General features: G+C 40.9%; 1 protein-coding gene across 2 annotated transcripts in view; it reads left to right on the top strand.

Moving 5' to 3' along the window:
- snx29 (sorting nexin 29) overlaps nt 1–19378 on the top strand; it is a 141341-nt gene that overhangs the window by 84597 nt on the left and 37366 nt on the right. Inside the window, exons 16-19 of one of the 2 annotated variants that reach the window (XM_026179079.1) lie at nt 11246–11362; nt 12676–12702; nt 13062–13117; nt 13397–13478. In XM_026179079.1, coding sequence (XP_026034864.1) covers nt 11246–11362; nt 12676–12702; nt 13062–13117; nt 13397–13478 — 282 coding nt within the window. The remainder of the gene's footprint in view (nt 1–11245; nt 11363–12675; nt 12703–13061; nt 13118–13396; nt 13479–19378) is intronic. The other variant, XM_026179080.1, reaches the window with a different exon arrangement.

Genomic DNA, 19378 nt, shown 5'->3' with positions numbered 1-19378 from the left:
GTACGCTAGTGATAAGAAGTCTTTACCCAGATTAAATTTTAAAAAATGCACACAAGGGCACTTTTCAAATGTCAGTTTAATTAAATCCAACAAGTGCTGCTGAAGCAGATCAGATATGTAGAGATTTCTTTTTTCATTTCGTTTAAATATCCCATATTTAGGCATATAATTGCACGTTATAGACAGAGATTTAACTACTTATGTTTTAAAAAACCATAAAATTATTTGTTTTGTTAACAAAATGTATTTGATAAAAATCCAAAACAGGCATTTTAATTTTGGTAACCATTAATCAAACTGGAAGGTGAGATTAATAATTATGTAGTAATTAGTCTTTGGAAACATTTAATATTTCTTTTGAGTTTGAAAGTAGTTTGAAAATTGCTCATTTTTAATTTAAACAGCCAAGTTTTGTCCTCATTTTGAGAGCTTGGTACATCATACAGTAGTGCTGTAATCTAACTAGGCTAATCCTCTGTCATCATTAGCCAGATTGTTCAGTAGTGATCTGTCACGTCTTACACTACAGATATTTTTCATCTTGTTTCAGTACGCAGTGTGTTGAGTATTTTCTATCTGCTGTACTGCATTGATAAGTAGAATGAGATTGCTGTTGCAGGGTAGAAAAGACATATAGGTCGAAACTTCCAGTGGGATCAGGGATTCTCCCTTTGATCCACAAGCTCATTAATTAACCATAAACAACATCAAGAACAAGTGCAACAATTACAAGCTACTGACTCACAAGAGCGATATTAATAACCAGAAAAATATGAACCAGCATGCTTCTATAATTCTCCTTGTCTTTGCTGTGTAATGCAAGTGAATGTGACCCTTGAGTAGCCCAGATATTGCATAATGCATATTATTCTTTCTCAAATAATGCAGGTGAATCTGCTTTGAAGTGTTCAGACAGGCTCTGAGCACAAAAGCCTTTCAGAGCATTAAATTCTCTCTTTTATAGGAATTATGGATTTCTTTGTTCAGATTGGACTGGTAAGCTCTCTCATGTCTTCGATTGCATAACCTTAATGCACTAATGATTTCAGTTACTATTTGTGGGCATTTTTATTCATCTTCAGATGAATCATTCAAGACCTGTAACGCAGTCGAACACCAGACCAGCATTAAAACACAGCGTACCTGATGCGGGGCTTCAATATGCCAAAGTATATTAATGCTACGCAGCTCGTCTCTGTTACTATCGAACTCGGCTGATGAATCCTGGAGTCCTGAGCGTTGCTACTGTACAGAAGCTCTGCAGCACCAGAGTAAGATTTGAAAAGCCGGTTGAGCCAGACTCTAAAAGGATTAACAGAATTTATTTAGCCAGTCTTATTATCTTTTCACCAAGGACAGGTTCCTCCAAGTTTCCATCATTTTGCCTGCTGATCTTCACACGATGCTGTTTATATTAAAGACACTGGCAGATTTATCACTGAACTTCTTTGCAGTTTTTTAAAACAACTGGATTATTTCAGTGGTTCACAACATTTATTTTGTTGCCTGAAAGTTACAACTATCACCTGACACGTGAGAGGTGTGTTCTTAAACAGTGAAATAGGCTAAAACATCTCTAAAATCAGCACATTATGCCATGATTTAATCATACTGATGAGGATGATGATGTAAAAGTCTCAAAAACTCACAAAGCTTGTATCAAATATGAAACGCTTGGCTTTAACCTGGATTATCTTTATATTGAAATTTGACAAATATGCAAAAAAAAACAACCTATTAAATGGAGAAAATACTTTTTCACCACAGCGTACATAATATATGTCTCATTCTGCTGGTTTTACACCACACAGCAAACACAGATCAGCCCTTCAGATTCATGGAAGAACAGAAGTCCACAAATAAGAGAAAACATTTATTATGTGTTGCAATAATCTATAACTACCAGCTGAGTGTTCTTTTAATCCACAATCTTCATCCCGACAAATTCCTGTCAGTGTATATTAAAATGTTAAGTTTTGATGGTGAAAGTGACAACTTTTCCAATGTAAACCTAATCTTAATCCACCCAAATACTTCTGGCATGTGTAGGCCACGAGAACATTTACCAAGACAGGGCTTTCATTTCCTGAATGCTCATCCGCATGTGATGAAAACACCCCTAAAATTAAAGCTGACAGACTGTATTTTAACATTGTCATCACTGTAGCGTCTCAAAGTAATAATACTGCATAATCAAAAAAATGTGTGATCCAAGTGCACAGGCAGCTCGCCGTGTGATGCCGCAGTGACAAAAACCCACGTCTGTACCACAGGACAGATTTAGCTTCTTTTTTTTCCCCCCATAAACTTCTATTTCTAGCTTTTCTATCGGCCCATCTTCCGCTCTCATGAGCTCACACTTCTTAACGCATCTCTCCATCTCTATTTGTATGTTGTTGTTTTTTTCCACCTCAGTTCAGAGTGGACAGCACAGCTTGTGATGTCTATATTTGTCCTCTCTCACACTCTTTCTTGCCCCCCCTCCCTCATTTCTCAGCTGTGTCTCTTCCTCTTAAGGAGCAGCTGTGCTGAAGTGACTCAGAGATGCACATAGAGACCCAAGCTGCATTTATTAGATGTACAAAGAAGCCCAGTACCGGCCCTGTTATGGTTAAGGTCTCACCCAGGTTTAACATTTAAATGAACCTTTGATGCCTTTTATTAGGTTTCCTATCTGATGAACAGTTTATGTAATCTCACAGTCAAAGTCCTATTTTTAAAATGATTCAGACGCACTGGGAAGGACACAAATGAACAAAAACAATGTCTGTTACTGATTCATAATATCTTTAACCACGTATGATTTTTGCATTGTTTGTTTGCTTGTATTGATGCAGTGTAGTTGCTAAATAACAGGGACACCGGTGCCACTTTGACTCATGCTCATCCCCTTTCTTTGTGTCTCCAGCTGCTCACTACCTTCCAATCTCCCGGAAAAGCAAAATAGTATGAACATTATCGTTTATGAAAGTGCTTTCTGTTATTTAAGAGGAAACACTCGGGCTTGGCTTCGAACTGAGCACATACTAATGTGCGAACTTCAAAAAGTGGATAAGTGTAACATGAAAAAAGGGTGTTGTGTTCATAGACAACAGGTTCAGTTTGTGCTGCTGCACCTGCTTCTCTGTCTTCTGTGATCAGAGTATTCATGTCAAGTTGTCACTCCAATTAACAGGCCTCCACTTCAGCAGAAACCCACTTAAAATCAAGTATTAAAAAGAAAGGAGAAGTCTGGGTGTACTCCATCACAGCACACCCTGCTGGCGTCCATAGACAGTCCTCTGATGATGGTTTCTAGGTCAGTATCAGACCGCAACTCCTAAAACAATTTTACTTATTGAATCCATAAATGGTATGCAAATAAAACCTCAACATCACCCACTGGTGAAGGCTAGAGTTTGACTTTTTGCCCATTGACATCCCTGTAATCACTATAATGTTAATTCGGATGACGATTTTGGCGACGTTAAACAAAATGTACTTGCTGTAAAAACTGAACAGCTGGTACCTCATAGCTTAATAGAGGGCTTGATATGACTCAAACTGAGGGACAACGCACACTCATGTGGTAGTGAGTTGTTAGTCAGTATGTAGCCACACATTACCCTACACCCACTATGCCTGTTTTACTCAGTGTTACGCATAAATATTGCCACCGTACCACAGCCTGTGACCTCCAAACCCTGATATCAGCTTTCCCTTTTGTTTCCTCTTGTCCTGATGAGCTTTTCCTCCTCTCCATCTAATTTTGCTCCACCCCATTTATAGTATGTGTAATTAAGGTTATGAGGTTTTGGGTCAGCTGTACCACTGCTCCCCCCGTCTGTTTTCTTCTTTTGGGGGTTTCAGCTCACGATGGCATTTTTTATTCAGGCCAGCTCAGCTTGGCACAGATCAGATCATAAACGGGAGGAGAGGAGAGGGAGAGGCGCACGGAGAGATTCTGTAGAGATGGGAGTGGAGAGAAGCAGAGAAGAATAAGGCGTTATCCTCCTCCATGAGATTTTTGTCCTTGTGCGAGCGGGCCTTTGAGCACTCGAGCGGGGAGTCTTTACTGTATGGGGTCGACATCACTTGGGTGGCAGTTTTGCTGAAGTGAGGCAGTGCATCTTACTAAACCAGCCCTGCATGCCTGATAGAGAGACTTCTGCTCTTCTGTAGTCCAGTTTTCAGTCACAGTCAGTCATTACGGTATTTTGGATATATCTGCATCGGATGAGGCATTTGAAGCTAAGATGAGATTGTTTTCGTTTTTTGAAGCTGTTGGCTATTTTTATGACATCCTTACATAAAACATGACTGATTAATTTATTCAAATATTTGATGTGATTAGTTAGGTTGGTGAAGGCTCACGCAGTGCGATTAAAAATAAATGTTGCCTTGTATTTGCTTTTAAGCCGTACACTTCAACTTCGCAGAGTCGCAGAGTTGGAATAAAAGAAAGCAATTTGTCTTTCTTACATACACAATAACCAACAAAGGTATTTGTTTTAATCACGGAGCTTTAGTATATTTGTCATTATTAATGGTAGAGGAAGAGAATCAGTTGAATCAGATTTTTCGTTTGTTTTATTTAAAGGTTCCAGCTGTTAATCCCACTTAAGTGCTGCTAACGGTACAAATTATATCAGTTTTGTAGAAAATTAAAATAATAGACTCGTTCAGCCCAGAAAAATCACAGCGTGAGTTGCAGTTTAATTTCCACTTATTTTTACAAATGCGTAAAAGTATGGTACTGTATACTGTTATACTGCAAGATTATAATTAGAGAAGGCATATTGTCCTTCAGAGTTTTTGCTAGATCATTTTTAATCTGATTAGCACAGCTTCCAGGAAATGCAACGAGCCATGAATGTGTTTATTCCTACATTAGTAAATCTAATTGCTTGCAAATGAAATTCTGCAAAATGAGCAATTAAACTTCGGCTTCATGGCTTATTAAAAGCACCTTGTAAAGTAATGTTTCACGTTCACAGCTTGTCATTAAAATGCTTTGTGTGTGTCCTCGGCTCCCAAGGTATTGCCATAACCAACAGTGCAATAGCTTGAAACTGTCAGCAAGTATATGTCTGATATTGTTATCATGCACAATATTCAGAATTGTGGCCTATTCATCAAACCTAAGCACCTTTAAGTCATCCTAGTTCGGAGCAAGGGAGTGCAGTTATCACATGTCCTACCTCCTCAGGCAGGCCATTGCAGCTCATTCTGGTCACTTTTGGTTCTCAGTTTTGATTATAGGATATCCTCTGGATATCCCTACCTGAGCCATGACTTTAAGTTGTACAAAGCTCTACAACAGCTGCCTGTCAGGCTTCCATTTTTCTGACTTTTTGAGTTGTCAGGGCTTTTCCTTGTGTTTTATGGTTCCACACTGAAGGTTTTAGAGTTTGAAGCTGCTTGATGGAAATTGTCAGCTAGTCCATCAGCCTTGAGGCTAAGAAGGTACTAGGAGGAAAATAAAGGTGGAGAAAGAGGACATACATGTCATACACACAGATCCCTGCCACCTTCCTAACTCTGGAGGTGCCACCCACAATAGCTTTGACGCAAGAGACCTCTGATGCTGTCCTGGGGTATTTTGGGTTGGATTCTATGGATTCTCACTCACACTGGGTAACACTGGAAATGCCGGAGGGCTCTTTGTCATGTCATGTTGTTGTACTGTGGTGAGGCACATTGTCCTGTCCTCTTGTGTCTGCAGCAGTGTTTAGTTGGTTGTCTAACATCCACATGAATCCATGTCTGAGGTTTGCCAGAAGGACATTGTTTTAACCTGATTTTTTTTAAGCCCGGGTCAGCCAAGGAAGAGTAGGGGCGACATATGCAACAGTGGTTTTATTGCTGTTCTTTGTGTATTGTCTAGCAGTACACTCTCTGCAAGGGTTAAATTGCATCATATCCCTAGTTTGCTTATTACTGTTTGGCATGTTACCACACCGTATGTATATACTTTCCTTTTAAACCATTTACGGCATCAAATTGAACTCTAAAGCTAACTTCTGGAATCTCCATAATGAAGTACAGATTTTTTTGTCTTTTTTCTGATGAAATTTCAAAAGCCACTAATTAGCTGCTACCCAGTAGATATTTATTGGCTGATGCAACACTGAAGTGAGGCTTTGGGTGGCCTTGTCTAGAGAAAGGTCAGCTAAAGAATGTGATAATGCCCACTGAGTAATGCCCATTGCATGTGAGGTCCAGATATGAGTGAATGAACGCTGAAACTTAGTTGTGCATTTTAATGAAGCGTTAATAACACAGAGGAGATGACCTTGCCTGGTGAAACAAATTGGCAATGCTAGCACGTAGCTACTGCTTAATGCAGACCCGTGTTTGGCGTGTAAAATTGCAATTCACATTTTCACATGCACACTTGGATACTCTATACTACATACACTACTGTACACACGCACACATCTACAGCCAGAGAAAAACTTATTAGCACACTCTCACTGAGAATTAATTGGGTTTCCTCACGCTTAAAATTAATTCCCTCCTTTATAATGTCCTATTTAAGAGTCATGGCAGCTAAATAAATAGAGGTGATGAATGGCTTGCATGGCAGTCAAAGGTGTTAAGCATACATGTGCGGGGTCCCTTACTCTTCCCTGTCTGACCTGGGCTTACCAAATCAAATTGAAGTTCAAAGTGTGCGTTTGTGTTTCTCATTCGTACAAATCATGTCGCATCTTCATCTCGTCTCATTACAAATGTCTGGGCTCGGGAGAGAGATGGAAACTTTAAGGGTTGGGGGATTAATTTTTGAGCCACTGTCAGTTATGTTTTATGTTTAAAGATTAGCATCAGCTGTTTTTATTGCTTTGCAGCACTGTCTGATCCAGTGATTTATACTGCCTCGGGTATTTAGAGACATTTTTATATTGACTGAGAGCACTGGTATACCTGCTTAAACAAAAAGCGTCAAGGCAGAGTATCAACCGAGCTCAAACAGAATTCTGAAGAAAAATGAGTCTGTGTCATGTGTGGCTGTATGCAGGCAGGACTGGAATGGTGGACCCAAAGTGCAGACTCTTGGATACGAAAAAGGTGCACTTGAAAACAGCTTTAATGGTGAACCAGACCAAAAACTAAACTGAAAAAATACAAAAAACTAACCAGGCTGGCAAACAGAACACACAGTACAGAATGAGGGTAGATCGCGACACGGACAGAGGAAAACACAGGGCTTAAAAACAGAGGGAGCAATCAGTGAATGAGAGACAGACGGGAAACACAGCTGGGGCAAATCAGGGCTAACGAGGCAAGGGAAGCAAAACCTGATACATTAACCCGAGATACGGACTTCAAAGTAAAACAGGAAATATAACACAGAGATGCAGACTTGAGAAGGGGATACAGCAACTAAGGAATACAGACAGAAGCCAAAAGACTAAAACTCTAACATAAACCACACAGAGAACCTAAACTCAGAACAACCCTACAAACCATTAGATATAATTAATCCAATCAAAGGACCAAAAACACAAAACCACTGGGTCGACGACCCAGCCCCCCTAACAGTCTGTTTTTCACAGGTAAATAAAAAAGATATATATAATATACTTTTACGACTATGTAGATAACAGTCGTTGTGACTGTAGAGTTGCATACAGTACTTATTTGTTGCATCACCCTGGATGAAATCTGCAGTACTGATAATATCTCTGAAATTATACATACATTTGTAATGCCAGACCAAAATTATTCAACGTGGAATACCTGAAAACAAAAACAAGCCCTGGCACAAAGCTTGAGAAAATCAGAGTTTCACCAGTTTAGTCCTTTTTTCTGGCACGAGTGGCCATGTTTGGATGAGAAGTGAGAATACAAATTTATGAGCTAACGCTAGCAAGCTACATCTATAGACTACACTGGCACACACACACCACATGATGCTAATGAGTGCTAAGTAATAGCAAAACTGAAACACAAACTTTGGCGACGTCAACACGATAACTTATCAAAATAAACCATGGAGTGGCTTCATTTTTTCCTGGACGTGTGCATTTGTTGTTCATGTTTCCCTTTTTACATTTGAAGTCTACAAATGTGCTGAGATTGTGCATATAACACAAAATGAATCGTGTCTACTTTGTGTAGTTGTCTTTCTCAATGACTTTATTTGTTTGCCTGAAAATAACAAAGCTGTGACAGAAGTGAACAGCAGTATCACCTAAAAGAGCATTTTAACATCTCCACCTACGTTGGCAAAATGATCTTTTCCTGCTCACGGTTTATACCAAATACACGGCAGGCATCATGACTCAGTGTGATTTGTGCTCCGCGGCCTTACTGAGATGAATACAGCAAATGACAATTAAGACAAAACCTGTAAAGTCTTTTGCAATCAAGGAAAAACCCATTATCACTATTGAATACTTAAGACTAGCTTATTCTGCGTGATCTTCTTCTTTTTCATTTATTTATTTGTATTTCATTCTTTTTTCCAGTTGAATGCAGTCAGATTTCAAGGAGATTCGTTATTTGTTCTTGTGGCAAAACTCGTCTCTGCTCCACTGCAGCTTTGCTGTCTTTGCTGTTGTCTTGTGGTTGTCATGGCAACTGAAAAGTAAATTTGATACAATTTTGAAACATTCAATAAATGTTGACAAATTACCTATAGAACGCGTCAGTTGTTCCCTGACAGACAGCACTGTTGTCTCTGGCAGTGGTAGTCACTGGTAAAACAAGCTTTTTTTTTTCACTGATTGTAAGCCAGCTGTCTCCTAATTGGTTCTCTCTTACAAATGCAAGGTTTAAACAGCAAGTAGGTTGGGCTTGTGAGCTCATGCTCAGTTTCTCAGACCAAATTGGTGATATCCACTCTCATGACCTTATAGAGCATGAAAGATGTGCCGTAACAGTACATCTACTGTATTGTATTGAGGAAGAGAAATCATAATACTGCCCCTTTAATTTCAATCATTGTTACAAACCGATAAAGTGACAAACTCAAGTTTAAATGGCAGACGCTTGTAAAAGTGGGCTGCAACCTCAGTAGGGCTGGGTATCGTCACTGATTTCTAGAATTGATTCGATTCCGATTCACAAGGTCCTGAATCGATTCGATCCACGATTCGATTTGAATCTGGGAAATTTTGCCTCAGACAGTCAGAAATATTATAACTCAGATCAGTACATTTACATATTTTTGTATCTATAAAAAGGAAGCTGACACGTTCCAGACTTTATCAAAGGTGTGAGCATCACAGCAGATGCCTTTGTGTCAAAGTAGCTGAAGATAAAACACAGAAAAACATGAAGGTGATTTTCCTGGCCTGGGATTTTATAAAAATATTCTGCAGTACATCAAAAACGAAAGAAAACCATTAATCAGCTTATGAACATTACCTCTGAAGTTACAGCGGTTTTATTAGAGACACAGCATTTTGCATTTTGTTTAATTTTAAAAAGTTTAAATTTGCTCAAAAGCCTATTGAACGGCAGAAATTAGGTTTTCTTTTCGGAAGTAAGTAAAAGTTAAAAAAAACATCGTCCGACAGCGCTGTAAACAGCGGTAGTCTTGTGCGTAACAAGCAAGCGAATAATGCAAAAACAGATTTTGGGGATAGACGGGAAACTGTTCTTGAAGTACACTGAGAGAGAGAGAGAGAGAGAGAGAGAGAGAGAGAGAGCTGTGCATGAAGTGTGATTTTATTGTGGTGGCAGCAAAACAGCAAAAGTCAGAGTGAATTCATGACGATGTTTATGTGAAGCTTAGTTTGGATCTTCTTTTGCTGCTGGTTCGGTCAATATTGTTTGGAGAGAGATAAAACTAACAGCTTTAGAATCAGCGCAAAAAGGGCGTAAACACAAAGCGCGGACCCGCCGAAACATCGGAATCAGCGAGCTGTCGGCTTTCAGCCCCGAGCGTGTCCGTGCTGTCGGGTGAGAAAGGCGACATCTCACGAAGTCTGATGCGCGCTTTGTGTTTACGTCTTTGTGCAGAAGCCGTGTTCCTGCTCTCATTTACTGTTTTAAATGTTTGGTGGTTGTCAAAATTTTGTGACGTTTCACCTGAGATTCTGAAATTTTGGGCAAAATAAATTTATATAAAAAAATCTATTCAGGATTTTAATGAATCGATATCACGTTCTCCAAGCCAGAATCGTTTTTAATCGATGAATCGATTATTAAAACCCACCCCTAAACCTCAGTCGATTTCACCTAGTTGAAGAAAAACTTAAATGAGAAACAGAGTTGTTGTCCTCACAGCCAGCAAAGACCGCAGCCAACCAGCATCAGAACTACTGTGTAAATGTTTTTCAGTGCCACACATACTCTATAAATAAAGCTGCAATATTTCATTTTTCTTGGTTAAAACCATTTTCTGGCTACTTTCACTGTCACCTTTGTTTGAAATGAGCCTTTCCTGTTGCTCTTTTCACTGTTTTCCTTTGGTAATATTGCAGTTTTCATATACCTTGCCTGGTACGAGAACACAAACCGACTTTGGCATAAAGCTATTTTGTAAAATATTCAGGGAACCACAGATTTAATATCGTCGTCAACACTCTTGTCTTTATTACTCGAGAAATCTCCCCTCTTCTTTATGGCAGTGTGTGGCTTCTAAATGCGATGGATGGGATAAAGTTAATGTATGAAGGTCAGCACTGGAGCAACACTGATGCTCAGCTCACCTGTCAGCCGGCAACGGCGCTCTTTCCAAGTGGCTGTGACAGCAGGTGTCCTCCATACAGCACAGTGTGTGTCACAGCTGTCAGTCTCCTGACAGAGACCTGTCCACAGCGTCCAGCCTGGTTAGGCAGACAGGCTGGGGAACACACACACAGACACACTGGATAGCTTGGCTGTATTTGCATGAACACACGCACGCACACAGACGGAATAACATTGTGTCAAGGTTAGTTAGAGCTCATGACATTTGAATAGCAGGGAGGAAGGAGAACACATAGGATGGGAACTAATTTCACCTCCTCTCCCTCCATCATTCCTATCTCTGTTGGAAATTGTCCTGCTGTCCTTATCCATTATGTCTTAACTGGAGTGTGTTTGCCTTTTGTGTGATTTTCATATAAACTGACAATTAATTTTTTGTTTTCTGACTCCTACAATGATGTTTAAATGATTTTACACTGTACATAATTGTGTCCTGCAGAAGAGTGGTCCACGGTTTGATTAATTCAAGTTTTCTTCGTGTGTGTGTGTGTGTGTGTGTGTGTGTGTGTGTGTGTGTGTGTGTGTGTGTGTGTGTGTGTGTGTGTGTGTGTGTGTTTTTTAGGTGGCTGAGATGCATGGTGAATTGATAGAGTTTAATGAGCGCCTGTACCGTTTGCTCATGGCCAAAGACCACCTCATAATCCAGATGAGACAGGAGCTCATTGACCTGAGAGGACCGGTGAGTGGCACACAGCAACAGACGCATCCTGTCTCGTCTGATTTCTCTGCGGGTTTTCTCCTTTTCTCTTCTTTGACTTGCCCACTGATTCTGTTTGATTTTCATTTCTACTTGGTCCTGTTTGTTTGTCCATCCCTCGGTTCATTTTCCCCAACAGTCGGCGGCGTCAATAATAGTTATCTTCTTTCTTATTTTCTGTTGGTGAGATTTGATTTTCTCCGGGAGACTTTCTCCTGATCTTGATGGCTATCGATGTTAATACTAAGTATCCATTGTTCTTGTTAGACAGTACACAGACAGAGCTACTTTTTCTCACTACTTTCTACACTAACAAGAAAAACGCACAGATTACCAACGTCTGGTCATGCTCTGGAGAGCCTAAAGCTGTCTAGACGTGCACACACACAGCCTGCCCACAGTTTGAGTTGGTATAGCTTCAGTGAAGGGAGCCCCAGGTAGCAGATAGGAGCTCTTATCCCTGAGCTTCAGCCCTGCTGTACTGGACTCCTGTGGGCGTGTGTGTGTTTTGTGCATGTCCATCTCTGTTTCCTAAGTGCTCCGTGCTTGCTACAACTCAGAGCTGCTGCAGACAGCCAAACCAGGGTCGCTGCCTCACTGATCCCTTTCTTGGTCTTGCTCATCTATTACCCTCTCTCTGTGCGTGCGTGCGTGCGTGCGTGCGTGTGTGTGTGTGTGTGTTTGATGAAAGCCTGGAGGCTGGCGGCCCAATTGCACTGGCTGTGGTGACAGTGTTTTTGCTTAGGTTTAGATAGGCTCTCTGGGAAATCTGAATAGCTGACATGCCAGCTCTGGGAGAGACAGGTTGGGGGAAGACACACAAGCTATCATATTCCCAACACTTCAGGCGACATTACATTAACTTGCATTGATTCCCTGGAGACTTACCCTAACCTTAGATATAAGCACTACTCACCCAACCATAACCTTATCAAAACCAAGCTGTCGCACCGTGAAATTTGATGATTTTTGTTACGGGCTCTTGCTTTATCCCGGCAACATGATTTTCTAAACAGATTTAGACACCCCCCCCCCCCCCCCACACACACACACACACACACACACACACACACACAACATGAGTAACACAAGTACACTCACTCTCTTTCTCAATTCGATTGACTTCATTTCTCGAGGCTTTTATTGGCATGAAAGTGTCAAGAGACAAAATTGCCAAAGCATCAAAATGTAATTTGTCTGAGTGTTTGGACATTGCACAATAGCAGTAAATTGAATAGTATTAGAAGTTTAAGATTGATTACATAGTAATTACACACTGTATGTATGAATTGCAGGAACATCCTGCGTGTATGGATGCATGGGTATGCTGTGTATATCTTGGTTATTCGTTTCGCATGTTGATACATATTGTTGGGCAGGGGCAGTTGCTGTCTCCTTTCTTTCCCACGGCCATGTACACACATACTCTTTCTCATCCACAAGGCCAACATGTAGCACGTTTAATGTGGTTACTTCACCAACCTGGAGGCATGCATGCTTGATGAATACATACACAGGGAACACACTGGTGTAGGGATCACTGGTAGATGGATTCAGTGTTTTTTTGTGCGTATCTGATAACATATTTGTGCAGGAGTTTGTCCTGTATTTGAAATGAAAGTCCTCCTTTTGTTTGTTCCCTGCTCTTTAGCGTTCTTCCTCTCATTCATTTTTTTTCCAGGTTCCAGGTGATTTAAGCCAGACGTCAGATGACCCTAGCCTGTCAGATTTTGAGACGTAAGAACATTTCTCTATATCCCCCGTCCAACGCATCTTTCTCTCACCCCTTTCTATCCTCTCATAGTTTGATGTCTCTCACCCCTTTTTCTCCCTTTGCACTGTTTCCTCTGAGTTTACAACTAAATTAGATTTTCAGGTGTTTTACCAGAGTGAACTGCAAACAATGGTAGCTGTCCAAACACAGTGCTGACATACTGTTAATGTTGCCGCTGCTCGGGATAATGATGATGATAATGAAGACGGCGGTGAGAACTGTTTGTTGTTTGTGTCACTCAGGGCTCATCGCGCTCTCATCAACGTATGGATCCCCTCTGTGTTCCTGCAAGGCAGAGCTGCCAACGCCTACCACGTCTATCAGGTACACACAGCCACATTAATATCTCTGTCTGAGCCACGCGTTGTGTTTACCAGGCAAAACGAGTCATTTCATCAAAATATACCGATTTAAACATTGACTTTGATGTCTGATGTACAGACTGCTGTAGTTATAAGACAAAAATAACGTTTTAATTGGAATAGAAACGGTGGAAGGAAGTAATGGACAGAACAAGAAGTTAAAAGTTCATGGAGGCACAGAGCGAAGGAACAAAATGAGAAAGCTCTGAAATAATTACACATTCGCTCACGTGAGCATTAATAGCTCATCATCTGTTTTTATTCAAATTGTTTTGTTTGAAAGTTTTTTTAATACCTAAAAATCTGTTTTCATTGGTTTGTGCCTGCCATACAAGAGTACTAGAAAAAAATACACTGAAATTAATAAAAACTGAACAGAAACGAGTAAATCCACCGTGTAAACAAAAAGTAAAAAGGAAATAAAAATAAAAACTAGTCAGAAAATACAAAACTGTAACAACTCTAACAGTCCATAACAGAAACGAATGCTTCAGCTGGGATTCGTTGACCACATAAATCAATACTGTGCCTCATCAGAAAGAGGGGGAGATGACTAAGGTAGAAGCTGGCATACATCAGGAAAAAAATCGCATAGTTCACATTTTTGTTGAAACTAATTATCCGATGAATCTGGGATCATTTCTAATGTTGGTACATGGTGGGCGTCTGTACCGTATATCAATCTAACATGGTCCTGGCTTCATCATCATCACATCTGAACTCCATCTTCAGGAACATAAAGTTACTGAGCTTCTGCAATCATACATACGAGTATAAATCCTGTGACAAATTCAACCTGTGAGTTGCTCTTTAAGCTTAGAAAAGGTTTGTCTAGAAACGCCAAGAAATAAAAGGCTAGCTGTCGCTTTTTTTGGGGGGCAGTCTGTGCTCCAAGATGGCTGTGTGTCCCTCGTCATCGATTGGTGCCCTGCCAGAACTGTTGCAGACCTAAATAAGTCCCAGAATGCTCACTGCGCTTCCCACTCGAGCCTGCCATTTCTGAGTTTGCAATCAAGTTTGGTCAGAACTTTAAGCGTTTACACCGATAATAATAAAGCAACTCCACTTAACTAAAATAGTGTTTCCAGAGCTCTGTGCCAGGTACTTATCTAAGTAAGGTGTGTTGGGAACTGGACTCGAGAGCAGCTTAACAAACCGAACTGCTGCTGCTTCTTGTATCTGTCAAGTTATCGAGCAAAGTAGACAACGGCACCTCATTCCCTCTGTGGCTGTTTTACTGTGTCTGTCACATTAACAAGGTGTTACACCTCAGCTCTCTCGCCGTGGCTGTCCCCTGCTTCCCCCATGTGAGACAGAAACACACACATACTCAGACATTAAGTCCCATGGTTGAGCTTCATCAGACAGACAAACTCACACACACACACACACCTGCCTGCTCAGGTGTTTACACAAACCTGCACTATTGGAGATGAGACAAAAACTGATGCGCACACACACACACACAAGTGCTGCTACAGTGGACACCTTCTTCACGCTGCACAAATACACCTGTCAGACAGAAAAGTGCATGTGTGTACACACTGGTATTATCTGCTCTGTAGCCAGGAGGTACAGCTGTAATGTTAGTCAGTGAAAACCATATGGGACAGGAAGAGACAGGTGACACATCCTTAGCTGTAACGGATAGGCAGGAGTGACTGGCTACCATCTCAGCTTGGCTCAACTTATACATAATAGATGTAAATTCCCAATTCAGGACTCAAACTTTTAGCTGTGTGACATCTTTTTGAGCCAGACTGTCTCCGTCCTCTCAGCAGGACTGATGCGCGACAAAGGCAAATGAGACGCATTGTTTTAATTTCTCTCCTACCCGCTCGCAGCTTCACGCCGCACGGGGCAGTGCCTTTATTCTGCATTATGCATGCACAGTAATAAATGTACCACCAAACACATGATGGCAATAATTTAGAATTATCATTTGCTGCTAGTAAAATGCTCAGTGGAAAGTGGCCCACATTCAAACTGCTGTGCAGTGTTGGGTGAAGTGAGTCGTTCAATGCAGTTGGTAACTTTTATATTCGGGTGACTGCTTTGTAATTGTGCTCCCATAAAGACAGGTTGTTGTTATTTTTTGCAAGAAATAATTACAGACTGTTAAGCACTACACCCAGTTTGAGCCTCTCGTTTCTGGATATATTGTTCAACAAACAATAAAAAAAGTCGTAGTCTTTACGAGAGTCTAAAGATATTTTTTTTATGCCTGTGGGAATCCCACGCTTTCAACTGAATGCGATGTAATGGTTGGTTAAAAGTAGGTGAACCGCACACAGGCATGTACAGCGCTGCAGGCAATTATTAGCATCCACCTGCAGTTGCGGATTTATGGATGGACTCCAGTATTGAAGCTGAGCATTTTCCATGTGTTGTGCTAATTTAGCCTAATTTCTCCATCTGAAAAATGGTCTCTGAGAGACTACTGTCCAGCCCTGGAGCTGGTATAAAGCACAACCCATCTGGTGTATTGGATACTTCCATTCACAGAGCTATATTCGTCTAATGGCTCCCTGTGGAAACGGCTTTTGTTCTTAGACAGGTTAATGGATGGCCAAGGTTACTGGAGTCATTGTTGTTAAGGTGAGGCTGTTGTGGTGATTGAACACTGAGCCAACAGTCTTAAAGACCTGAGGGTATCATGAGGAAATGGCAGGGGTCTCTTTAAATTACCCTCAAGCGAGTGCAAAGATTTTTTTGGGTCTTTTTTTCCTTCATTGTTGCACTCGCGCACACACTCATATGCTTGCAAAATTGAACCAATGATGCGAGCAATGAGCCATAGCCAAAGCTGGCTTTTGTAAGGCTTGGAGAGTGAATGGGATTTCAGAAGCCTGAGCCCGAGTTAGGTCACGGCAACCTTGTGGTGAAAATAAGCTCGCTAGGAGCTCTATACTGCTGCTAAACCCATCCAGAGAGGTGGAAGCGCTGATCTAACCATCGCATCTCATAGCGCGTCTGCCTCCTTGCTTCATTCTCACTGTCCTCCTTTTCAGCCTGCATATCTGTCTCACTCCCCCTGCCAGATTGCATACCATTATGACAGGGGTAAGCCTACTTGTACTCCATTTTCGTCTTTGCATGTCCTCAGAGCCCCTTTTTCCCCCCTCCAAGATTTCTAAAATGACTTCCATCTGAAGTGTGGTACGGCCATTGGACAGACAGACAGAGATGAAGAGAGAGACTGATGGATTTGCTCCATTATAAGTTGGGTTCTGCTCTTTGTGCGCCTCTGGGCCTTTATTCTTCCATCATTCCGTCCCTTTACTTTCCCCTTCTGAACTCATAATGAGAGAATTATACCGGCCGTGGCAAATCACTGACTCGCTCCCACACAATCCCAACAATAGAGGCTATTAAAAGAGAATGAGAGAACGCATGGTTTGCACACCGGCAGCGAGCACAAGCGGTGATTTCTGTGTGCGCGTGAACGTCTGTGCTTTTCATTACCTGTGTATCCTGGACCAGCATTGTGTTGTGAAAAGAGCATCAGTCAGAGGCTGATGAGGAACTCTCCTCCAAAGAAGTGTCTGTGCTGGCTGCTTGTGTGTTATGGGATCCTTGTGCTTGCAACAAGGCTGTCAGCGAAAAGTAGAAGAAACAAACACTCTGGGAAAGACATCTTAGAACTAAATGTAAGGTATTTGCCTCTGGAGATGGCGGTGTCAGTGGTTTGGTAAATTGGTCCGCCACTTTTTGTCTGCGGCTTTCATTGGACTGTTTTTTCTTTTCTTTTTTTTTTGTAATGGAGAGACTGCTGTTACATTTAACAATGCCAGATACATCAGAGTAGACGGATTAAAACGTGTGGACCCAGGCAACCAAATACCTGCAAAACTAATGGCGCACCTTTGTCATTGCTGAAAGCACTAACTTTGTGGATTCTTCACTGGTTGCCTAGTTACGGGTCCTGACCAAGAAATGTTCAGGGACATAACACCCTATTGATCTTTCAATTCAAAAAAAGTTACTGTGCCTTTTGGAGATATTACTTAGGCCAGATAAAATAAGTGTTGTTGTTTTCAATGCAGTTCCACAAATTAATCTAATAGGATGTAATAAAGATGTGTCATGATGGGTCAGGGTATGAGAGCAGGGGCTATAGAGAAATAACAAATTCATCGCATGCATTGCATTGGGACATTCTGACAATCATATTTGTTCTCTTGCAGTCTGTTGTGCAATCTGTAAGGTATCAGATGATGCAACGTGCTGCACACTACGACTGTGCCATACTATGCCTCTTTTTGCAATAAAGTTTTTAACACATCATTTTCATGGCAAAGTGTGACAAGAGTGAAGCTGGGAAGCTTTTAGCCTTAGGTTAGGCGCCATAGCTCATTTTTTGCTCACATACAATAAAAGATAAAAGCCTTGTGCCATTTAGCTCAAAAGTATTTTATGTTATTTCTTGTCAGACACTCTAAAGTAGTCCTGCTGAGAAGCTTGCTGCTGTCTGATGGGAGCTTTCAGTTTGTTGATTATGAGGCGTCATACCTGTGGTGTAGATGAAAGATATGCTCTTTGTATCACAGCAGCATTTACCTATGATAAAGTTTTATCTGCTAACAAAGCAGAAACGGGTATTATCATCATGAGCTGACTTTTTTTCAGTAAAGCAATAACTTCAGTAAATTTGCATGGGCTGTGACATATAATTGCGAAAGCTAGTCTGGGACCTTTCCAACCAAAATGCTGAAAATGGGAAGTTACACCTCAGTTTACATCAAAAGAAGGAGAAAAGTTGCATAAAAGGAGCTTTTTAAACACCACTTTTGTAACTCCAAAGGCAAGAAGATTCTTAAGTTGTTTTTTTTTCTTGGGGTTTTAGCTGGAAATAGTCCAACAAATGCACCGTTCACTTCAAAGTTTTTGAATATAGCCCCTCATCATCTTCCTTTCCAAATCTCTTTTTAAAAATTGCTCTTTCTGCTTTCCTCTCCTTTGCTTTATTATCTATCTGTTGTTCTTTTTCTTTTCATCAGTCTTGCTGTTTTACTTTTCCTCCAATTACTATTTTTCTCCTTTACTGGTTTAATCCTCTTTCACCTATTAATTTTCTATTCATTGATTCTAGTGCTGCTGACAAAGTCCAGGACAAAATGCTTGGGATCTTTCCACCTCCACAGCAATTTAATACTAATGCATCATAATTTTAAACTCATACAACTTCCCAGATGAGACAAAGATAACATGAACAGGGGGGACAGCAAACTGACAAAACTGCAAAGTAGATGCACAGATGCCTACATCTGTGCGTCCATCCATAAACTCAAACACAATCCAGGCATCAAGAACAAATGTAACATCCTGTAGTTTGAAGTGAGTCCAATGGAAAATGCTGGAGTTGAGAGCTGGTGTCTCCAGTCCGCGTTAGCCGTTTTGCATATAGATTCAATAGATATACAGTATCTGCACATACAAGAGGAGCACGTCTCTTTGATCAGCCAAATGCTGCACCTATAATTGCAGTGCTGAAAACTCAGTTATGCTAATCTGACTGGAAACATCTACTGTTCTCTTCTTTCGTCTGTCCCTCACACTGTTGCTCTTTTTCCACAAAACGGCATTAAATTATGTATGAAATATATTTTTTGCAAGCAGCGAGGCTGTGCGTGTGTGTGTGTGTGTGTGTGTGTGTGTGTGCGCGCGTGTGTGTGTGCGTGTGTGTGTGTGTGTGTGTGTGCGCGTGTATGCACTCTAAGCCATCAGAGGTAATTTTATTCAGCAGAAGGTTCTGCCTGCTTCAGAGGTCTTGTGTATTTCTTGAGCTCAAGATAATAAGAAGAGGGTGTGATGGAGATGAGGTGTAGACTGTACACACCATAAGAAATGAGAAATAGTGTT

Source organism: Astatotilapia calliptera, chromosome 8 (assembly GCF_900246225.1).
Source record: "Astatotilapia calliptera chromosome 8, fAstCal1.2, whole genome shotgun sequence".
NCBI lineage: Eukaryota > Metazoa > Chordata > Actinopteri > Cichliformes > Cichlidae > Astatotilapia > Astatotilapia calliptera.
This window is presented reverse-complemented; position numbering and strand designations above follow the sequence as displayed.